We start from the raw sequence: 25,881 nt of genomic DNA on the forward strand, positions 1-25,881 counted from the left end.
AACAAAGAGCAGGATCTTGAATGTAATTCTTTGTGTTACCGGAAGCCAGTGAAGCTGTCTCAGCACAGGTGTGATATGAACACCTAACAATAGGTCTTACATGCGATGACGGCGAAAATAATCTGAATAGGCCTAGCTAGGCTAGGCCTGCTTGGTTCTTCCCTCTTAATATCGTAAACACTTCCGAAACCAGTTAGAATAAGCTTGACGTTATAATGCTGCTTTTCAAAAATGCAAAATAGTTAATTCAAGTGACTAAATAGGTTTAAACAGCATCTAAAATCAGTCAAACTGACCATCATGTCCACGCTGCTAAATATCGCACATACTTCCTGGTATGACATCATCATGCCTTAGACCAAAATAGTGCGTTGCTACGGAGTGAGTTTTCAGCGCGTATCAAAAAGAATTTCATTGAAGCGTTGAAGAATTTTTTCTCATAAACTAATTGGATGATTTGTAAGTTTTTTAAATGTAATAACTTTTTAAATATTTACTCAATTTTTACGAAATAAACACCATTGCAAAGCTTATGATTCAAATAATCATGTGTAATGTAAGAAGCATATGAATTAAACCAAATAATGTTACAATAGCTGATAAGAGGTTGCATAAGTGACCTATAAATTTAAAGGAGTGCACTTAAAGGAAGGTAGTGACTAAACATTTAGATATTTTTGAAGTAGTGAGATCAATATGAGTTTTAAAATTAACAAATTCGTTAACAAAGACTCCTAAAAACTTATAGATATAGATTTATCAGCAATTTTAATGGATATATTATTAACATTAATTTTACTTCTTTGTTCTAAAAATTATATATCTAGTCTTATCACAGTTAAGAGAAAGTTTATTACACCTAAGCCATTTATCAATTTTGATAAGTTCAGAATTAACAATATCAATAAGTGTATTCAAATTGGGGTTTGATAAGAACAGATTTGTATCGTCAGAAAATAATTAAGTCATGTTTAAAATATTTGAAGAAATAAAAATATCATTTTACATATATGATAAATAATAATGGTCCAAGAGTACTTCCTTAGGGTATTCCATAATTATTAGTTGTGTGTTCAGAAGAAATTACGTTAAAGACTGTATATTGCCTTCCATATATATAGTTTTTAAACCAAGATAGTGCAGACCCCCTAATACCATCGTATTCAAGTTTCCATAATAAAATCAAATGGTCAATCGTATTGATAACCTTACTCAGGTCAATAAATGTTACAAGTTATTTTAAGTAATTTACTGCTAATTTCATCAATGCCTTCAGAGTTAGATGGTTTCATTATCATCAGTGGGCTTAAAATAAATTGAATTTGGAAAATTGCCATTGTATTGCTTGTAGTTTTCATTTACAGACAAGACAATATTTTTGGCAAAAGTTTCTCCTACTTCATTGAAGTGTTTATTAATATTTTTGATAATATCTACTTTGTTATGACCTTCAAAGTCAGGTAAGACAGTAACATGTTTCTTTCTGCCGAGCACATCATTAATAATTGATCAAGTCTGCTTTGCATCATTAGAAGCATTAAATAAAATATGAGCATAATAATTACGTTTACTAATTCTGATGAGATTAGTAAGCATATTTCTATATTTCTTAAATTTTGATATATTTAATTGTGTTGGGGATTTTAAATGTTTTTTATATAATACATTTTTTTTATTGATTGACTTAGAATACCTCTAGTAATCCATGGTTTTTTTATATGATTTTTTCTTGGTTTAGGTGTTTTAGATGGAATAGTTTGTTCAATCGTATGTTGGATTTCTTTAATAAACATATTATAACTAGTATTAGTGTCATTTGAATTGTAAAGTGGATTCCAATTAATTTACAAAATTTTAGTAAATACCTTTCAAATACTGTAGCTTAATCCTAATAAGCTTTTCAGCGTGATCACTCATTCGTGACGTCATTTATACGCCACTTTGTGAAATTACGTTATCAATCATATCTCCATAACTTGTCATAAAATATTAATGAAAATCACTATAAGTAAACTTCAGGTGAAGGGTAAAAATATTAAGAAAGAAAAACGCACACGTTCCAAGGTCATGCACGTGAAATTGATGACGTCAATTCTCTTCCAATTCTATTATTTATTTGCTCAATTCATTATCTTTCGAAATTGTCATATTAGATTTTATTTTGATAATTCCATCATACCAAAAAATTAGAACATGATGTGTTTCTCGTAATTTCACCTATGCTACACTGTATATATACTGTACATATTGTATATGGCATATAGGCACAACTCAACACTATAAGCGTATAATAGGATGGCATACATCAACATTGTCCGATCGTATGTTAACATACGTGCATGTTTAAAAATATTAATGTTAATAAAATTATAAAAATGATCACCTATAATTCGTCAAAGTGACGAATTAAATTCTAATTTCTCTTGAATTGTGATTTTCCAGCCTTTTCTATTCGTTTTAAGAAAGATTGACATCATTTCAAATTAAAATGATGTCATACGAACACATTGATTTAGACCATTTGCATGCGTTTTAGTTGCAAAAGTGACAAAATATTGTCAAAATTATGCCTATTTTAATCTATTAGTATAGCTCCTCAGGATCAACCGTGACCCCCAATTTTTAAAATTTAATATGTAAGCAGATAATATGTTGTGAATGAATTCATGCAGAATCTTTACCTCTCGGATGTTATGATGTCATCGTATGGCCACACGAATGTAAAATATAGGATTTTTGTCTCTTTCGTTATTGCTCATCACATTCAATAGAGCGCATCTCCACTTAACCGTTTTCCATTTTCACCCCGATTTTAATACTGTCTAGGTCAATCAACTATCTTTCGCATGAGTTAAAAATATTTTAATTTTTATGACATCATCATGTCTAAAAATGTAAATAACGTGGGTCACTTATTTTCATCTTTACAGTAAATTTCAATCTGTTATAGCTCGTCAGAATAAAAAGTGATAATCAATCTGGAAGCTATTGGATTGTAGATACGAATTCATGTGAACATTTTGCCAATCAGATGTTGTGATGACCAGTTGAATAAAAAAAGTTGTATTTTCATATTTTGCGTCATAGTTCATCACATTTAAAAGAGCACGCATCTATATTTTACGTATTCAAATTTCTTCTATACGTTAATATGTTGTTGCTGATAATTTCTTTCCTAAATTGCTATCTTAGTGTATCATTTTGATACCGTCGCCATGTTAAAAATTGGAATAAATGGCGGGTCCCGTAATTTCACCTATTCTACACTATATGTAATATGTATACAGATTATACTGTTTTTATACTATATGACACAAAATTGACAGAATTCAGCACTAACAACATATCATATTCTTCAGTTCAGGTCAAATGCCATAATCTGTGTGCAATATTCCAACGTATGACATGCACGTGGTGTTTGTCTTGCGGATAACTAACTCATCAAAGTGAAGAGTTCATGTCTAGATCTAGGAAGGCTTGAAAAATATAATTCAAGAGAAAAAAACATGTTTTTCATACTTCGTGTGTGGGAATTTTTGACATACCCAAAATGTCATAAAACGTGTAAGAAATTAACTTCTTGTGAAACATGCCATTTTTTATTCATAGAAAGTTTGCCCTTGATATGACTTTAATTTTTACCAAGTGTCAATACAAAATGACTTTTGGCTTTTAATCTATGATCAATCATTGAAATTCATAAAATCGCGCGTATGTCATGTTGCACAACTCTGACGTCTTTCAAAAATAGGAAGTGCACAACTTCAGGTAAATGTCCACATGTTGTCAAAGTTATGAAATGTTAAGTTTACACATTTTAGAGAAACGCAACTCACAAAAAAAGGAAGAAAGAAAAAAGAATAATACAGAAAAACTAGATTTGAACTCGTCACTATGGACGTGCACGTCATATGTTAGATTATTGCGCACAGAAAAACGATTATGCCATTATGACCCGAAGAAAATAAAATGTTAGTGTGCCCTTTATTTTGTGTCTAATACAGTATACACTTATACTGTATACATACTACATACAGTGCAGAATAGGTGGAAATAACGGAACCCGCATTTTATTCCAAGTTTTAACATGATGATGTCATCATATTGAAACGCGTAGATAGCAATTTTGGAAGGGAATTATCTGAGCAACAACATATTAATGTGTTGAAGAAATTTGGATACGTGGAATATGGATGCACGCTCTTTTAAATGTCATGAACTATGACGCAAAATATGAAAATACGACATAATTCAACTGGCCACATGGTGACGTCACAACATCCGATGTGCAACATTTTTACATTAATTCATATTTACAATTCAATAGCTTTCAGAAAATGTTTTAATCATGAATATCACTTTTTATTTTGAGGTCGACGTATAGCCTATATATAATATTGAAATTTACTGTAATGATGAAAATAAGTGACCCAAGTGTTTCACGCTTTTGATCATGATGACGTCATTACAAATTGTTTAAATGGTAAATCATGCGAAAGATAATTGATTGACCTAGACAATATCAAAATATGGAGCAAAATGGAATACGGATAAGTGGAGATGCGCCCTATTAAATGTGATGAGCTATGACGAAAGAGACAAAAATCCTCTATTTTATATTCGAGTGGCCATACGATGACGTCACAATGTCCGGTTAGCCATATTGATCCATGATGATATCTACAACTCATCTACTTCCAGAATATGTAATAACAATAAACTTCTCCATGTAGTTTTTTTAACTTTTTCATAAAAAACGAGTGCGAATTCGAAGTGCTCATATGACGTGATTTGAAGTCGAAATTTTTTTAAAATTGGTAAAATTACTATAAAAGGCTGGAAAAACTAACTTAACGCGAAAAAAAAGAAAGATGTTTTTAGCGCTACGTAAAAATTTGCGCGTATGTGGGAATTTTTTAAATGCTCAAAATGACATGAAATGCATAGAAAGTTGATTAAAAATTGATTTTTCGTATTTTTAAATTTTAAACGCACACCTTTCTGTGAAACATGTCATTTTTAGTGCACAAAAATTTGACCCTTGATAAGAATTAACCTTCCACCAAGTGTCAATAAAAAATCACTTTTGGTTTTTATCCTATGGTCAATCATTGAAATTCATAAATTGCGCGTAGTCACGTTGCGTAACGCTGACGTCATTCAAAAATAGGAGGTGCACAAATTCACGTAAATGTCCATATGTTGACCAAGTTATACAAAGATATGTTCACAAGCAATAGGGGATATGCTGCGCGCAAAAATCCGTGAAAGAATAAAAGAAGAATAAAGATGATAAAGATATTTATAATCACAAGGGTTATCCTCAACAAAAGTTGCGGATAACCAAAAAAAAAAAATGTTGATCCAATACAATAACAAGGAGTTATCCGCATATTGCGGATAACTAATGAATTGAGCAAATAAATAAAAAAGATTTGAAACTATTGCACGCTCTTTGAAACTTGTATAAAACTTGGCTAAAGAAATTTAAAAACTACTTTTTAACTTCAACTGGCCATATGATAACGTAACAACATCCTATAAGCTTAATTTTATATGAATTCGATCATATTTACATTTCATCAGCTTTCATAATAAGTTATAATCATCAAGGTCACCTAGTTCATTTTGAAGAGCTATGAGATATTTAAATTTACACGGAAGGTGAAGTTTATTTTAGTTTTATTCTAAAGAGCTATAACAGATTGAAATTATTTGTAAAGATGAAAATAAGTGACCTTAGGTTATTCCACAATTTTGACATGATGACGTCGTACAAATTGAAATTTTTCTAATTCTTATGAAAGACAATTGATTGAGCTTTTATATTGATATTTTATATTTGTGTGGCCATATGATGACGTCACAACATTCGAGAGGTAACAATTTTGCATAAATTCATATCTACAACTTATCTGCTTGCACAACAAGTCAAACAAATTGGGGGTCACCTTTGATCCGTCTTGGGAAATGGCTACAGGTTGTTGTCGAAAATGAAGAATGATGCCAACAATCTTGACATGATGTGAGATATACCATGATTCTTCTGTCTGGTTATCCTTTTGTGATTTTCTTTAGTACATCATCAATAAGTTGGTTGTGTACTGTTGCTGCTTCAGGATTTTGTCTGTAGTTTCTCTCAGTTCTTTTCATTTCTGGGATATCAGACTCAAGGCCTTTAAATTTAAATTTATTGTAAGTGTCACTCCACTTGTGTCACAAAACAGGGGGTTACAAATATAAATAGTGCTCGTTGTTTAATGAGAGGTAGTACATCTATCTTCCAAAGTTGTCTTACATTCTCATGTATTATAGTCCCTTCTCAAATGGTAATGAACCTTGTAGAGTTCAACCAAGTACTGTACAGTATTGACTGCAATCGGAGCCTTCCCCTTTTCAAGTATTACAAGTTCTGTTGGAGTCAGAAGGTTGACATGACCTGACCCTATCAGGATAAGGTTGCTGGAGTCTTTAATTTCCGGTAGTGGCAGTTTCTGCAGATGGGTCTATTTTCGCTGCAACTCTGCAATGGGATATGAATAAGTTGAGAGGTAATGTTTGCTGAGGTAAAATTATTATTTAGATTAAATCATTCCTTGGTTTTTCTTCTGGTGGAAATTTGGATTGATTCTTCTTTAATGGTGGATACAATAGGATTGACGATAACTAGATAAATATACATTTTTCTTACATACAATGACAAAAATTAGAAAAGCAGAGCAATAGGATAAAATGCTGCCTTTAAACACATCAATAATAAAATAATGCCATGTTTAGTAAGGGCAAGTATATTGTGAGTTTACAGCGATTTTATTCTTATTGATTATATAACGTAATGTGATTGGTTTTATAACAAAAATATTATTTTTATGAAAGACGCTCATAAATAGTTACCCTGTACTAGATTTGTTTTATTAGTAAAAAGATTCATCTGGATCTCTGTATAGTATTCAAATAATTTTTGTTTTGGATAATCCAAAGGGAATAAAACCGTAAAACTTATGTTTTTACTCTAGCTTCACTGGTTCAACGACGCAGCTTAATCATGAGTGAATATGAGATCTCATGGTAACAATTCCAAGTCAAATAGACTAACTCATGAATAAGCTGCGTCGTTGAACCAGCGAAAACTAGAGTAAAAACGTAAGTTTTATGGTTTTATTCCATTTGGATCATCCAAAAGAAAAATTATTTAAATAGATTTGTTTTGTTTTATGTAAGAAAAATTAGTGTTTATCGATTTATCATTGATCATTATTATATCGATATCATCCTAATGTGTAGCAGCTTTTAGAAAAAATATAGAAAAAACTGTATTCATCCTTAATATTATTTCTTTTTTTGTTTCACAAGGAAAAAATGTTGTCTGTGTACCTGCCGATACATGTTTGAATATCAGTCATCGACATATTTACATAGGAAAGGTACGAATATCATTTTACCTAATTACTTAATTTTTAAAATGTTTTAAAAAATACAGTTAAAAAAAAGGTTTCTTCCTTTTTTAGTACTCTTGGGTGAACTTCTTTTCGAGATTATTTTCGCAAACTAGAGAGGGGGCTTCTTTTCGAAATACTGCAAATATGCTACTACAATATAAATAGGATTTTTAAAATATGCCATTTTACATTTTTGTGTTCAAAATACCATTTTAAATTGTAAAATAAATGTTATCTTGCACTAAATTCTTTTCGAGATGGGCTTCTTTTCAAGGTTTTACTGTATATAAAAATAACAATTATTAATTTTTATCTCGATCTGGACTGTCATGGAGTAATGTTTACTCCATGGTACTATCCAGGCATAGGCTAGGCAATCTATAAAAAAAAACAGCCCAAAGTGAAACAAATTGCAAACAGAGATTTTTCTTTTTTAAATGGTCATATATGATGAGGTAAAAATTTTGAGCATCACACCTCTGTCACTCATCCCGATGATATGCAAATTAGCGTAAATATGCAAATTAGGGTGAAATTCAATCAATCAATCAATAAATTTATTTCTCAAATAAAAACAAAATACAGTTAACATTTTCTAGAAATAATAGATAATAAATAAATGAGAAAAAGGGTACCCCACTGGAAGCTTAAGCTTTAAAATGTGGGGTCCAGGCAACATATTTAAAATAAGGTAAGGTAAGAAATATATATAATATATGATAATGAACAAAAAAAAGAAATTTAACTTAACAAATGCAGTTATTATTTAACTTAAGACAGATATATGATTAACTTAAACAATAATAGTAGAAACAAGGTATTCATGTAGTTTGAACTTAAATGAAGATATAAAATTAATAATTTTGAGTTCATCTGGTAAAGAATTCCAAATTTTTGGTCCTTGAAAAGTTATCTCATGCTTTCCAACCTCCGTATTAAAACAATCATTAGCATAATCTAATTTATTTCTGGTATTATAATTATGAACTGAACTAAAAGTTTCAAAATAAGTATCAAAAATTCTGGGCAGTTGATTATGTTTGAATTTAAACATAAATAAAGCAACATTTTTTGTAAGTAAGTCGTAAATATTAAGGGTTACCATATCTCAAAAAGTCAGAGAGAGTTTATTTTTTCACTGATTTATTCAAAATGTTTATCTATATATAAATTATGGTTAATTCTGATAGGCGAGCACAATGGAAAAACTTCGGTACTAATCTCCACCTTGGATACCTACCTGTTCTATCTCAGATGTACCGCGAAATGTAGATTTGATAACATTAGTTTTCAGTACTACGCTATTGTTCCATATTTCTATCTTAGGAAGATATTATAAAGGGTTTTATAAGAAATTTTCTGATTTCAATCGGTAAATTTTAACTCTACGCGCGGTAGAAGTAATTTCCGGGTTCATGGTAAGGTGTGTCAATCACCTTGCAACTTCCCTGCATGGTTGGTTTCAACCAGGGAGTTGTAGAACAACTCCCTCCCTGTTTCAACTAAGTTGGCCGTTGGTGCTTGGTGGCGATAGCCATTTTGTTTTTTTGTTTATTTTTTAAGGTATAGTACATAAAGATCAAATTAAACATATTCATAAAACATAGGAGTAAATTGTGGGAAATAATTATATAAAATTACATCGAGAGAATTGATGATAAGAGCTTTTGTTTGAAATCGAATGAAACCCTGATAGCTGAGTTGTTGAGTAAGCTGCCAGGACTTTATGTATACTGTGCGCTGTGTCACGTCAGGACCCTGGGATACTTCTGCAAGCCGTCTAAAACGTCTTCCTTCTTAGGCCAAAACGGCCCACTGTGTCGCGGAGTAAGGTATTAATTATACCAATTAGGATAGTATTTATTTGAATAAACGCCCGGAACACCTCCCCAATAAAAACATCAATTACAATAATTATCGCCACTCCCCCCACCCCACAAAACACAATATTGTATTATTTTATAACACAAATTATACTATTTTTAGTAGATTTCATCGGACTTTTATCTACAATTTACAAAGCATTTGTTATTCTTTTTTACCACTTTTTATATCTACAATAAATTCTTTTTGTAAAACGCTATTAATTGTCTAAGACACTGTGAAAGAGGTTAGTGAGTAGGTTTAGTTTTACGAATATCAAAAGCATTTAAATAATGGTAACCGACCGAAAATCGTCCAGGCCAGCCCACTGTGTCGCGGAGTAAGGTATTAATTATACCAATTAGGATGGTATTTATTTGAATAAACGCCCGGAACACCTCCCCAATAAAAACATCAATTACAATAATTATCGCCACTCCCCCCACCCCCACAAAACACAATATTGTATTATTTTATAACACAAATTATACTATTTTTAGTAGATTTCATCGGACTGTTATCTACAATTTACCAAGCATTTGTTATTCTTTTTTACCACTTTTTATATCTACAATAAATACTTTTCGTAAAACGCTATTAATCGTCTAAGACACTGTGAAAGAGGTTAGTGAGTAGGTTTAGTTTTACGAATATCAAAAGCATTTAAATAATGGTAACCGACCGAAAATCGTCCAGGCCAGAATGTCCTTCTAAAACTTTTTACCCGAGTCATTATCATTCCGAGAACCATCGTCTACACTTCCTAGAGGGGGAGCGAGCGAAGCGAGCTCACCCTCTAGTATTTATAATTACTCTAATGAAACATTTTACGAAAAAATGACCGGAAGTACAACATTTGATCTTCGACCCCATTTCTCAATGTTTGCATACACAATGTGACTAAAATGTCTGTAGAGACTTTATTTTTCCCTCAAATGACCCAGACAATTAACCATCATAGGACCACTTTGTAATTCCCAAAATCACACCTTTGTCACACATCTCGAAAGTATGCAAATTAGTAGTACAATTTAAATAAAATATGCAAATAAGGGGGAAAAATTACAGTTGTCCTATATCTCGAAAACCACTAATGCTAGAGAGTTGATTCAGAATGTACATATTTCTATTTGCTCCAATAAAACATTTTATAAGAGACCAGTTAGTTGAGAAAACTAATTCTTCCCGTATTTGCGAAAGATTACTTCTGGAACCTGATTTTACATTAAATACTGCCATAGAAATTGCAAGGCAATGCGAACATGCTGCAAAAGAATGCCAAATAATAGGTAAAGCTGAACTACCAGTATCTGTTGAGCAGATACGAAAGAGTAATTACAAACCTAAACAACAGCCAGCAAAATACAAATCCAGTGCAAAATACAAATCCAGTGAGTACTGTTTTCGTTGTGGTTCAAAATCGCACAAAGCAAATGATGTCAAATGCAAGGCAAAGAAAGCTAAATGCAATAAATGCCGTAAGATAGGACATTTTGCTAGTGTTTGCAGAAGTGTTGAAATTGAAAATATTGATGAAGCCATGTCTGTTAATGTGATGGTTAACAGAAAATTACGCACTGACGTATTGATAGGTCATTCAGAACATGACCATAGATACTGGTTTACCAGTTACAATTCTACCAAAGACAGCATTAATGGGAAGACTGTAATTTCACCCCCTTATTTGCATATTTCATGTAAATTTGTACTACTAATTTGCATAATTTCAAGGTGCATGATGAAGGCGTAATTTTGGGAATTACAAAGTGGTCCTATGCCGACTATAGGAAACCTGTATCCGAGTTATTTGAGTCCAAAACAAAGTCTCTACAGACATTTTAGTTGCATTATGTATGCAAAAATTGATAAATGGGGTCGAGGGTCAATTGTTGTATTTCCGGTCATTTTTTCGTAAAATGTTTCATTAGAGCAAATATAAATATGTACATTCTGAAAAATCAACTCTCTAGCCATAGTAATTTTCGATATATAGGAACCTGTAATTTCACCCCCTAATTTGAATATTTCATGTAACTTGTACTAATAATTTGCATACTTTGAAGGTGAGTGATACAGGCATGATTTTGTGATTTACTAAACAGTCCTATGTTGGCTATTAGAAACCTGTATCTGAGTCATTTGAGGGCAAAACAAAGTCTCAACAGACATTTTAGTTTCATTATATAATTATGCAATATTGAGAAATGGGGTCGAGGGTCAAATGTCATACTTCCGGTCAATTTTTTGTAAAATGTTTCATTGGAGCAAATAGAAATATGTACATTCTGAATCAATTCTCTAGCATTAGTGGTTTTCAAGATATAGGACAACTGTAATTTTTCCCCCTTATTTGCATATTTTTTTTTAGGTTATTATATGCATTATCATGCATATAACCTCTTGATTCTGTCACAATCTTTATTTATTTATTAGTTATCCGCATTCAGCGGATAACTCCTTGTAACTGTCCTGTTTCATCATCTTTTTTTTTTCTGTATTCTTCTTTCTTTCTGTCATTTTTGTGTCACGCGTATCTCAAAAACGTGTAATCATAACATTTTATAACATTGTCAGCATGTGGGCATTCACATGAAGTTGTGCACCTGCTATTGTGAATGACGTCAGAAATGAGGACTTACGCGCATTTTTATGAATTTCGTGTTTTTAACATATCGAAAACCATATAACAACGTAAATTGAAACTTAACAAAAGTTTAATTTATATCTTGCGCTAGCTGACTGTGGAAAAAAAATGGCATGTTCCACACGAAGTTACGTGCGCACGCGCGTTTAAAATTTCAAAATGCATTTTGAGCATGTAAAAAATTCACACGCGCGCGCAGTTTTTTTCGCGCACGGTGCGAACATAGTGTTGAAAACAATTTTTTTTGCGTGATTTATGTTTTTACCAACTTTTAAACAATTTCGACTTAAAATTACGTCATACGGGCACGTTGAATTGAATAATTTACGTTCGTTTTTGATGAAAAAGTTCAAAAATTTGTCAAAATTTGTCAAAATTATACATTTTTTTAAACGTTCGTAGTTTCTAAACTAAACGGTGAAAGTTATTTTTATTACATATTCTGGAAGATGATAAGTTGTAGATATGGAATCATGCATTGATATGGAAACCGGTCATTGTGACGTCATCGTATGGCCACGGGAATATAAAATATAGGATTTTTGTATCTTTCGTCATAGCTCATCACATTTAATCGAGCGCATCTCCACTTATCTGTTTTTCATTTTCACCCCGATTTTTATATTTTCTAGGTCAATCAACTATCTTTCGCATGAGTTAAAAATATTTTAATTTTTATGACGTCATCATGTCTAAAAATGAAAATAACTTGGGTCACTTATTTTCATCTTTAGAGTAAATTTCAATCTGTTATAGCTCGTCAGAGTAAAACGTGATAATCATGATTAAAACATTTTCTGGAAGCTATTGGATTGTAGATACAAAATCATGTTAACATTTTGCCAATCGGATGTTGTGACGTCATCATATGGCCACTTGACTTTAAAAAGTTGTATTTTCATCTTTTGCGTCATAGTTCATTACATTTAAAAGAGCGTGCATCAATATTTCACGTATTCAAATTTACTCTACACGTTAATATGTTGTTGCTGAGATAATTTCCTTCCGAAATTGCTACCTTCGTGTTTCATTTTGAAACCGTCAACATGTTAAAAATTGGAATAAATAGCTGGTCCCGTAATTTCACCTATTCTACACTGTATGTGATATGTATACAGATTATACTGTGTATACTATATGACACAAAATTACAGAATTCAGCAATAACAACATATCATATTCTTCAGTTCAGGTCATAATGCCATAATCTTTTTCTGTGTGCAATATTCCAACGTATGACGTGCACGTGGCGTTTGTCGTGAGTTTCATGTCTAGTTTATTTATTCTTTCCTTAGCACTATTTTGTCCGTCAATTATCTTGATATCAGTTTCATCTAGCTAAGTCAATTTTTCAGAGTATATTCCTTATGGCCAGGAATCGATGTGGTTATGTTTTCACGGTGCGCAATCATAAATTACGCGGTCTACGCGCGATTTAATGAAATCACGTTTGTAATCATATCTTCACAAGCATGAATCACTTTTAAACAAAATTTGGTACTCATAAATTTCAGGTCATATTTCATCATATGGCAATATAATTACGAGCGTAGCGCATATAACGCATGCGTATGCGCGCTTAAAAATTTTAAAATTGTCAAAATTTATTTTCGATGAAATTAGAGTACGTTTCAGGCAATTTTAAGCGTTTAAAAAATTGCCATGAGTGCGCAGAATTTTGCACGCGCACTGCGCGTTAAACGTTAATGCGCAATACTTTTGCCCGATTTCTGTTTTACAACCTTTCTTTAATAATATCATCATATTTGATTCACTTTTCAACTCGAAATTGCGTTATACAAGCACGTCAAAAGTGACAGGCTACGCACGTATAAGTTAACAAAATAGTGAAAATGTGCTAAATTTTAAAATTAATATATATCGTCAGAATGCTGGGGAACACCTACTTTTTATTTCATTTTCTTGAAGTGTATGTATCTTATGTATGATTTATTACTAAATTAAGAGAACAAAAGTTGATTAAGTCATAATTAATTGCATATTAAATTAAAAAAAATTAATTTCGACAATCCAACAAATTATGACATTTTCTTAGGCCAAAATAACAAACTTAACATTAACTTTCTTCCTTCAAAAGTTCATATATTAAAGTTAAAAGTATATAGTTTGACAGTGCATCATTTTAGAGATGTCATCATAGTAAAAAATTATAATTCATTGCGGTATGTAATAATCTATCTGCACCAAAGTCGTTACTGCATAGTAAATACACGGAGGAATTTTTATACAACTTTGTCAGTTGTATATGGCACCGGTACCAGGTACCGAGATCGAGTCTAACCTTGGGAAACGAAATAAGATTTTTTTTTATTATCCGTATTGTTTGTTCAAATTTATTTCTTAGTGTATAGATATACACATGTCTTTATTATTATGTAATATAATATATTATAACAAATGTGGTTTATGACATTATACGCAGAGGGATCTTTGATCGGATTGTGATACCGGCTATTGTATTCGCGTTAGCAAGGTCCTATCATATATTATAAATAATTAAAGATTCTGAGAAAATCAATCAATCAAAATATCTTTTAAAAATCAATTATCTTTATTTAAATCAATGCATATAACCTATAATTCGTCATAGTGACGAATTAAATCTAGTTTAAATTGTAATACTAATTTGCATACTTTCGAGGTGTGTGACAAAGGTGTGATTTTGGGAATTATAAATTGGTCCTATGCTGGCTATTAGGAACCTATGTCTAGGTCATTTGAGGGCAAAATAAAGTCTCTACAGACACTTTAGTCACATTGTGTATGCAAACATTGAGAAATGGGGTCGAAGGTCAAATGGTGTACTTCCAGTCATTTTTTTATAAAATGTTTCATTAGAGTAAATATAAATATTTTGAATAAATCAGTGAAAAAAGTCAACTCTCTCGGACTGTTTTTGAGATATGGTAACCGTGTAATTTCACCCTAATTTGCATATTTAAGCTAATTTGCATATCATCGGGATGAGTGCCAGAGGTGTGATGCTCAAATTTTAATCTCCTCATTTTATGTGACCATTTAAAAAAGAAAAATCTCTGTTTGCAATTTGTTTCACTCAAAATGATAGATTTGCATGTTAGCAAATTTCTTATTGCTTGTGCTGATGTTTTGATGAAGTCCTTTTGTATGCCAAATTGGTCCTTACGCACTGACATTTATGGCTGCAGCCATACTACTACCAGCATTCTTTAATCTGTTTCTACTACTTCCCAAACATTTGTAGCTTTGATTGGTATTATCGGTTCTGTTTTTTTTTGGTTTTCCTGACACAGGCTGCATTCACGAATCATCGCTTTAATATCAGCGTTAATGTTCGGCCAGTAAAGTCCACACTTGTCTATGCCTTTTGGAATGTTTTGCGGAATGCTTTTACTGGCATTACAATAGTTTGTTCTCCAGTGGACAGAAACCCCTTTTCTTAGCACTGGGAAAGAAATTGGCCATATGAATATCTCAGCAACCAGTGGTCAGAATCTGATAATTATCGTCTCAAATTACTCGCAAAGTATATGTTTATATTTGTTCTAATGAAATAAAAATCATAAAACTGTCAATAAACCCTTAATTTTTTACCTTTGACATATAGCCGGCACAAACATTTTTGGCCTAGAGCACACTTTTCAAATCTCAGAAATTGTTGGGTGGATATGGTCGTAGTTGGTGTCAAAATACATATTTCTATTCACTTTAATGGACAGCTTTTGCCAAAAATGACTGTGAAACTTTATTTTTTACCATTGGTCAAGAAAATGGCCATATCAATATCTCAGCAACCACTAGTCAGAAAGTTATAATTTTAGTCTCTAATTATATTTGCTCTAATACAACAGAAATACACAAAATGTTAAAAAACACCTTATTTTGACATTTAACATAGCTGGTACAAACATTTTTGCGTGGAGCACACTTATATTTTTAATAACTAGCGAATGTTGTCTTTGTATAATATCAAAATACACTCATATTGATATCACTCTAATGAACAAGTGCCAAAAGAAATATCATGACCACTGATCAAGAAATTGACCATAGAAATATTTAGCAACCAGGTCACAAAGTGATAGTTTTGGTCTCAAAATACTAGGAATGAATATGTTTTAAACGAAATAACAAGTTATGAAAAAGTGGAGCCTTTCTTTTCAGGTATCACATGATAAATTGACCACAATACGGTAGGCTACTCTAGGCCCGTAAACAAGTTTTTATAGAGGGGTCCGAATTTGGAAACCTTTGATAGACCAACCAATTACAATTAATTTGTATGTGTATTAAATTTCAAATACATTGGCTCTGTGGATGATGGTTTTCAGTGGAAGAGGTGGCGATTAGGAGGGAATTCTCATCCTCAGCCCCCAATCGTGTTGCGATTGGGTAAGGCTATTTTAAAAATATGGACCTAAAGTTGACCAGAAATTAAGTTTTGTAAAAATCGTATCAAAGTTCCAGCTTGGAGTCAATTGTTTAAAACCTTAAAAAGATATTTGAATATGAAACACATAGGTCGAGCCAATTTCAATGGTAGGGGCGGTTAAGTGAGGGTCTCTTCAATGGTAGGGGCGGTTAAGTGAGGGTCTTCTACACCACCTCAGTCCAATCATGGTTGGGGCTGAGGTAAGAAAATGGAAACATGGACCTTTTAGTTAGTACAATCGAATCAAACTTCTCAATTCTTCAATACTAATGTTGTTTGTACTGTATCTATATATAAATTTCATAAGGGCAAAATTCAGTAAATCGCGCCTTACTTCTAGAATTTTTACTCGATGGTATATAAAGTTGGTTTGTACTTTTGGTACTGATTTTAACCACATGATGTAACCCTGTTTACTAATTAAATTGAGTTAGATAATTATTGACAATTAAAACGAATTTAGGTTCCACGATTTGCCCGAAATAGGGGTGTTTTCCGATCGTGGTATACACTGTTTAATGGATGTCCATATTGAAAAATACCTGCACACAATAATACGAGGATGTTTCGCATTTTCCTATCTCCTCCTACGATAATTGTTTTTAATAGCTGAAAACCGGTTGAACAGCTCGAGTACAGAATCATAATGTTAAAGACAGGCCGATTTTTTTGAAAAAATACTATTTTGATAGATTCCAATCTCTTTTCCACAAGTGTCTATTTCCTCAGGCGTCGTAAAGGCAAGTAAATTCGATTCATTTTTTTTTTCAATGTGTGCTGCAGAGGTTGTATATAGGTTATATATAGCTAGCGTTTTCAGTCGCCATATACAAATACAAATCTTTATTATTTCAGTTACACCACCCACACCATCACCCTCCCCCCTCACTGGCATGAGTCGCGATGTAAAGCCAGTAGAGGATAGGCCTACAGTGGTACGAAGGATCACATGCCCAAAACGCAGAACAAATTGGGTTGGTAGGAACCAACTTAAGTGTGAATTGGCTCTAATAAACAATTGAAAACCATTTGGCCTACTAATTAAGTTGAGTTAGATAATTTAAAGTTGTATTGTCCCCCAAAACATGAAAAATGAAGATCAATTAAATCAAATTTTGAATAGACCATATTGTAGCTATAATAAAGTTGTTCACTTTCGCCGAAAAAAAATCCGAAAAAATTATTAATTTCGCTAAGAAAAAAGCAAAATAAGTTAATCAATTTTCCCAACTTGTCAGCTCAAAATTTAGGCTGATAGAGCTAACTCATAAATATGCATGATATGTTAATGAGCATCGACACAGCTGGGATCTGATCTAACAAACATGGATGATGCAAGTTGTACACAACACCCAGAGATCGACACGACTCGACTGGGGGTTTCCCCCGATCGTATGTAAAGCTGAGCTGTTAATTTGTCGGTAAGTAGGCCTAGAAGGTTATTTTAAATATAATAATTATATATATAACGCAAACTAGACAGACGTTTGTAATAACAGGAAGGTAATTAATTAACTTAGCCTGGGATTTTTTCAGGGCTAGGCCTAGAATAATACATGCATAGGCCTAGGCTAGTAGTAGTAGTAGAGCAGGCAGGCTGCTGGGACAATCGGGTCCCTGCAGAAAATGCCCAGCTAGGCCCTACATTGTACGCTTCATAGACTGGCCTAGGCTAGGCCATCAATCCGAAAATACAGCCAGCCTGCTGTACCATATACATAATTTACAGTTGAATCTTGTTTAACTAGTTTTATGATAAAAATAAACATTTTTTCAGGGAAAATGGTTACAATACAACTTACAAGCCTGAAGTTCAGAACCTTCCTCCAGCAGCACTGTACAAGTAGACAGAGGGGAAAAGCCAGCTTAGCCATTTTACAACACAAACTACTGTTCTTTACCATGTTACTCTGTACTGTAGTAAGTCAAATATTTGTTTTCTCTTTATTAAGTTGTAATGTGTTTTACCATAGAAAGTTAGTGTACTTATTTGTCAAAGCAAGCAATTTCACTAGCCCACATTTTGCACTAAATGTGCATGATCTAGACCTATTTCTAAATACCAAATACTAGGTTTTAGTACTTTGCCGAAATTAAAAACCTTAGATTTTGTGAAATATTTAACTTATTTATACATCATTATTTAGATGTTGAGCTGATGAAGACTGGAACAGAGGTCACATTCATACTTCATAAAGACAACTGATGATAGACTCTGTATTGGAATATGATTGGATATTGCAAGAAAAATATTTGTGATGCTGCATTCGGCCAATATGTTCCTGTTCAGCTTGTAAAATGTTGTATAATTTTTTTTATAAAGCAATAATATTTGTACAGTATATTATTTTGTAAACGTAACATTCAATAAATAAAAAATACTACTACAACAGTACACAGAATAAATTCTTCAATTTTACTTACACTTCATAATGTTACTGTAAATATTACAGTGCAAAAGGAGTTAATTCAATTCAATTCAATTCAATTTCATTTTATTTCGGAAATATCATCCATATTAATAAACTTATAAACCATAAAACTAAACTTAAGTATATAGAATGCTTCTCCATCTACAATACATTTTGGAGTTATGGAGCATATGTTTGCAAACACAAGCAACAAGGATGTTACCACTATTCAACAAAAGTTGCATGAAACCATAGGTAGATTTTCGCATGTACTCATTAAAGGAAGGAACACCATGTTCAATAAACATTGCACTGGCACTACTACTTCTAGAGACATTAAGTATACGGCGCAGAGCATTATTGTAGCATACATTAAGAGATCTAATATTCTTCATACGATAGTTACACCAAAGGGCTGCACAATACATATTAATACAGTAAGATCTAAAGAGACAACATTTAACATTGGTAGAGCATTTCATAAATTTACGATTGAGTGAGTTGCTTCTAATACACAAAGACCTGTACTGACTTTGAATGTCGGCCTCATCACTGCAATCACACATAAGAATATGACCAAGATAGGTACCTTTCTCAACATAAGCAAGTTTTTTACCAAAAAGTTTAGTAATAGAATTACCTTCAAGTTTGCAAGTACGAGGACAGAAACGCATACAAAAAGATTTCTTATCATTAAATAAAACATCATTCTCTTGCGAAAACTCTTCACAAACATGTACCAATAGCTGGAGACCAGCAACAGAAGGGGCAAGTAGAACAAGATCATCCGCATAACTAAGATGATTCAAGATAATGTTTCTATATACAGTTACAGTATATCTTATTGAATTCCTGTATTGTTTTTTGTGTCAATTTGTCTACTAATATCAATGTCTTGATTGTGGCAGTAATTACGGGAGCTATAGTCTTCTAAGATCGCTCATATCCATTACAAAGTGTCATTTTATTAGTAAGAAATGTTTCAATAAATTGTGAATGTTGCCACTGTACGATACATTTTGTGTTTCTCACTACTTCACTTGCTCTTATTGTTCAATCAATGTTAATACCTGAAAAAAAAGAAGAAATTTGTGTCAAAATATCTGCATAAAATGGTTAATTGTGCAAATGTTGATTGATGCAGAAAATATTTTTAAAATACTGTACAGTAAACATCCAAAACAATATTTAGATTTATTTGGTAATTTTCTCTGCAGAATAGATAGTTGAAATCCTAACAAATTAAACCAATTCATCATGATGGAAAAAAAATTATAAAACAAAAATACATCCCTCCTGGTGGTGGTCTAGCCCTAGCTAGCAGTGTACTGCCTAGCCTAGGCCTACTACCTCTACTTCTAGAAACAGAAGGAGGCAGCAGTAAGGCTACTCGAGACTGCCTGCCATGTGGTTGTGCTAGTTAGTACTAGGCTAGTATGTAGTAGACTAGTACAGTAGCAGAAAATTCGGGCCTAGGCCTAGCTAGGCCTCTCCTGCTAGCGAAACAAAAACTCACCTAAATGAATAAGATTCAACATCAAAGTTACCAACTGCAGTTCTACTTAGTATTCTGCATGCTAGCTATAGTTTTCGTATTTTCTTCAAGATCGTCTCGCGTCACTACTCGACTCTCTCTATGCATTGCTATCGTCGCGTTGTTGGCTGTTTGTTGAGAGAACCATCATCCACACGATGTATCCATACAATATGAATATTTATGAGCTAACTCAGGTCAAGGGTTAAATTAAACCGGAACACATTTGTCTTCCAGACAAATAGCTTCCGGTTGGTTAATTTTTGCTTTAAATTACGATTTTCTCGAGTAAATAATTTTTTTTTTCGATCCAATTTGAGTTCAAAGTGAATAACTTTTATGTGCAATTAAAATGGCCTATTCAACAAAAATATTTAAAAAAAAAATGTTTTCATTCAATACATCTTTAATATTTATTGACGATTAAAGCAATTTATGATTTGCCCCGAATAGAGGTGGTTTTCACAAATTGTTTTACATTATATAAACATACGTCATAGTGATGTATCGTTACATGTACTGTACTATTTCAATCGACTAGGACGGTGATAGTTTCAACAAAGTATTACATCGCAATTTTTACGGTGTTTAGTGGTATATTGGTGGTTTATTTGTAATACATGAAAACAATTAATATTTTGTTACTAAATGGATAAAGAATATATTTAAGAGCCATTGTCTGTAAGAATCAAAGAAATATCAACAATAGTGGCAGACTCAAAAAAATGGATTTCTTTCAAATTTTGCACATGGCTATATATGTGTTGAGAGAAATCAAATATGAAGTATTTTTTATTTCACACATATATTTCCATGGCAACGGCCAAATTTGTGTTTTTGACAAATTTTGTCCTTTTTTAAGGTTTTTTAAAATGGATATTGGTACTACTTTGATGAACGATATTTTTGTTTTGTTCATTTAATTATAAAAAATAATTAGTGTATGCATAATAACAATGCATTGTGTACCTGTTTCATATTTTTTTATTTTTTTTTATTTCATACTTTGGGAGATACCATTTATTTAAAAAGGGATGTTTTTCACTTTTTTAAAATTGTTAAATGCAACTAAACTTTACTTTACCATAACGCCCAAAGTGGTGTATTTTTTTAGCTGATTTATTACAAATAGGTAGTTCTAATGTTTAATAATTGATTGTTTTATATAGTTCTAGTTTTGTTGTGAGAAAAAAAAACCAATATTTTTAATTATAGATTCTGTAATTCCCAGTTTTAATGTCATTTTATAGGGTATATCCTCTTTCATTTTTTTACTTCTTTTATTTGCTAACCTAAGCAGATCCCACATGCCCATCCACCACCACTTTCGACTACCAACCACCCCCCCCCCCTACCCCGACAATAACCAAAAAAAGATAAACTGCAACACTTTGGTCGATCATCCACTATAGAGTGTCAAATGCATGCATTCAAGCACCACCCACACTGCCGCTACCATCGCCCCAACCAATAGACGGATTCAAATTCCTCCATCCCACCCCCTTTCTCCAAGCCCCCACCCACCCCAAGTTAAAAATTGCAATGCAAAAGATAGGACATAAAGTTATGTTTTTAGACCCTCGCCTCCAACCCCCTAACTATTTCAAACTCCTGGATCCACCACTTTCCCCTCCCCAAAATTTAACCAATTAAAAGTCAATGATATACTCAGGTATGGTAATGCTACATAACAAATGTTGAAGCCCTGATGTGAAATTTCATTTCATTTAAGGTCAGCATGTAAAATATCACACTTTATATTAGATATTGGTTTTAAATTCTATATTTTTTTTACTGTGATGGTTGGATTCAGTATTAATTATTAATTAATAATTATCTGATAATTATTTAATTTCCCTTAGTTATGCATAGCAACAGTTACTATGGTAACTAAAATTGAGATTATTAATACTTACCTTATACAAATTTAAATTTGTAGATTATTAGCAGGCATGCCTTATTTTCATTTTCAAATTACCGTTTTACAAGGTCATATTGGTAAGGACTCTCTTCTGTGATTATTTTTATTCATGAAAACCCCATATTTTATTTACAGCGGGCACCTCCCGTAAGCGGCCACCTCCCTTAACGGACGCACTTTGAAAAGCCTGTTTGTTCTTCCTATCTAATTAGTGCATTTGGTACCTACCGTAAGCGGCCACCGCCCGTAAGCAGCTGCGGGCACCTTTTTATTATTATATATAAAATTAGATTTTTTGTATGATAAATGACCTCCCGTAAGCGGCCACCTGAAAAATGTGATATTTATTGCATGTACCTATGAATTAGAGGTCCATGTTTCTTTATATATTAGCTTTATTTCGAAGCGGTTTTAAAAACATTACTGTGAAGAGATGAGAAAACTACACAGATTTTGACCGACCATTTTTCATGTGATAAAAGCTTTTAAAATTTGTCTGAAAATGCTAAAAAATACTAAACCACCTGATTATAAATAATAATACAATTAGCTGGAAAATTGAGAGGCTCGTTTCGTTAAGAATATCGTGTATAGCCATAATAGGTGATTTTGGCCCTATCGGCAGAACCTCCCGTAAGGGGTCACCGCCCGTAAGCGGCCACTTTTCCAGGTCCCGAGGGTGGCCACTTACGGGAGGATCAACTGTATTTAAAAAAACAATTATCCTTAGTTACGCATAGAAACAGGTTCTAAGATAACATAAATAATACATTTTGACATAATTTGACCCAACAAATGACCCTTTCACAAGGTCAGACATTTTCTGGGATTCAGTAGATAACTAAATTTGGGAAAAAGTCGTAAAGCTATGTAATCAATTGTTTATAGTCATGAAACCCCATATTAAAAATATTATATATCCTTAGTTACGTATAGAAACAGTTGCTACAATACACTATAGGTAAAATGTTGATGTCATTTGACCTCAATATGTAAAATATAATTATTTTTTTTCATTAAATTTTTATTTAAAAAAAATTATCCTTAGTTACGTAAACAGGTTTAAGATAACACTAAAGGTCAATTTTTTACCTTTATTCAGATTTGTCAAGACTTTCTGAGATTATTAGGATTCAGTATTTAAAGTAAATTTGGCAAAAAGTAGAAATGTAAAACTATGTAGAAAAAATGTTCTGTATTTATAAAAAACCTCTTATTTTTTAAATATTTTCGCATAGAAACAGTTACTATGGTAAAATGTTGACCTCATTTGACCTCAAAATGAATGAATTTACAAGGTCAAGTTTTCATCACTTTAAGATTATTAGAATGCAGTAGTAAAATTGAGAAAAATTACAAATGCAATCAATTCTTTGTATTCATAAAAACGCCATTTTTTACGTTTTTTTTAAAAATTACTTTCCTTAGTTACACATAGAAATGGTTGCTAAGGTAACACTATAGGTAAAAAATGAAAATTGTTGAGAATTATTATGAACTATCTTGTAAATGTATAGTGAAGTGGGGACCTGTCCTGTTTTGCATTCTGACCCCTTTTGACCTCAAATGACCTATTTACAAGGTCAGATTTTTTGGGAGGTCTTTCTGTATCTCTTTACACAAAATAGATGTAAACATTTATAAAAACCATTGACGCAATTATTTCAAAGTTTAACATTATTTTCCATCAACTAAATATTTCAATGCAAAATACTGTTTTTCTGGCAATTAATTGAAATAAACCTGGCAACACATTCTCCTATTTTATCTAAACTATTCCTATGACTCTAGTAGCATTATGACAAGCCACATATACATTTTATTATTGGATTAGCCATATTTAAATTGTGTTTCATGTGTTTTGTTTGTTGATATTTTGTTTGTATTTTTTTGTATTTTTCGTATTTTTCTGGCAACACAAAACCTATGTACGAAATTTACCCCAGTGTTTTTTTCGTGATTATTGTTGACAAACCTATTGACTATCAAAATACAAAACCTCATTGATATAAAAACACCACTTTGGAAGTTATAGGTACGTTTATGAGGTATACTTTTATAAAAAAAATATTTTTTAAAAACACCCCTTTTTAAAATAATGGTATCAACCAAACTCCATTTTGTAAATTTTTTTTTTCTACATTAAATGGAACTCAATACATGTTGTTTACACTGCTATAAACAAAAACTGTATGCTGTAAGTAATTTTGGTTAAAATAAGTATACAAGTTTGTACTTTTTCACTATAGAAAATCTGTGAAAAATGGCAAAAACATCAAAATTTGGATAATTGACCGTTGTCATGGCAACGGAGGCTAAAAATTAAAATGAATGTTGTAGATATGCTTTTTATTGAAATGTCTATTCATGGTAAAAATTTGAGAGAAATCCATTTTTTTACATCTGCCACCAAATCTTTGATTTTTACAGACAATGGCTCTTAAAAATTGTTCCTCTTTGTACCCATCCTCTTCCTCAACTTTAATGTTACATATAAAACACAAATTAAGTTTGTTTGAATTTGACTCAAACAATTGGTCTCATTTTGTGACAAGTTTCTCTTTCGGAAGTAATTCCCAGGGTGCTAATTTTAGTTGAGTACATAAATCACTGTGTCTATTTATTCGTTCCTGTAAACGACGTGTATTATTGTCCTGCGGTACATACATTTGAAATCGCCGTTTTTTTTAACGCTGAAATTACTATGTATTCGAGAACCATCTAGTTATAGGAATTACAACAAATCCTTGCTGTTTGTAATTGTACTTTTGCTTATAATAATGCTAGAAAATGTTGACCCCTGAGGATGATCAAACATTGATAGAAACGTCGAACTCAACAGTTCTTATCAGAATGCTAGGAGTAACTTACCGTATTTATCCGAATAAACGCCTGGGCATTTAGTGTTCATATGGGTTTTTAGGTGTTTATTCGGTGGAGGAGTTTATTTTTGTTTTTGGTGTAATATGGTAACATGTATAATCAAATAAATACATCCTAGATATTATACAGATTGCCTTAGAGGTTAAATATAAGATCTGACATCTCCTAGGGAATGATATTTTGTTCGAGGGAAATACTGTATATTCCCTTCAAAAAAATTATCATTCACAAGTGGTTGTAAAATCTTATATTTTATCGATATAAAAGGCGATATCTGTTATATTACATAGCCAACAACAAGTTGAATATCTACTGCTGGGTCGGGTGTAGCTAGGCCTCCTTTGTAATATAGCCTGCCTATAGTATAGACGTTTGCATTAACTTTACCTTGCAAAGAATAATTACTAATTAATGATTCCTTGGCAATAAAATATTCACTTAGGCCTAGGTCATAACATTAATTTCCATCAATAAGTCTACATTAATAATAATAATTTTATCAGGTAGGGCGAATAAATAATAGTTCGTCTTCTTTGAGGAGCCGAATCACCAAAATTACAGTCAAAATCATCATACTCGAGAATTTGCTGGATTTTATATGTTTAATGACAGGGACTCGATAATTACGTGAAAATTACTCAGTCAATATCATTGTACTTGAGGATATAAACATTTTGTTACAAAAGCATAAAGAGGAAAACGAATCTAATGTACCTTTTATCAGCGAGAAACGAATTATATATCATATTAAAAT

General features: G+C 32.1%; 2 protein-coding genes and 1 long non-coding RNA gene across 4 annotated transcripts in view; 2 read left to right on the forward strand and 1 right to left on the reverse strand.

Moving 5' to 3' along the window:
* LOC144848647 (chromatin modification-related protein MEAF6-like) overlaps nt 1-25,881 on the reverse strand; it is an 82,127-nt gene that overhangs the window by 37,983 nt on the left and 18,263 nt on the right. The window lies entirely within an intron of this gene.
* The window catches only part of LOC144848625 (tRNA (uracil-5-)-methyltransferase homolog B-like), a 62,930-nt gene that overhangs the window by 12,804 nt on the left and 24,245 nt on the right, over nt 1-25,881 (forward strand). For both annotated transcript variants that reach the window (XR_013613890.1, XM_078705443.1), the window contains exon 4: nt 7,354-7,424. Coding sequence is in view for 1 of the 2 variants with exons in the window: in XM_078705443.1 (XP_078561569.1) it covers nt 7,354-7,424 (71 nt within the window). In the remaining variant the exon portion in view is untranslated. The remainder of the gene's footprint in view (nt 1-7,353; nt 7,425-25,881) is intronic.
* Nucleotides 17,449-18,847, forward strand: LOC144848652 (uncharacterized). Its single transcript, XR_013613895.1, has 3 exons — nt 17,449-17,799; nt 18,156-18,298; nt 18,526-18,847. It is a non-coding gene; the product is annotated as an uncharacterized LOC144848652 (long non-coding RNA).

This window comes from Antedon bifida, chromosome 7, assembly GCF_963402885.1.
Source record: "Antedon bifida chromosome 7, ecAntBifi1.1, whole genome shotgun sequence".
Taxonomy (NCBI): Eukaryota; Metazoa; Echinodermata; class Crinoidea; order Comatulida; family Antedonidae; genus Antedon; species Antedon bifida.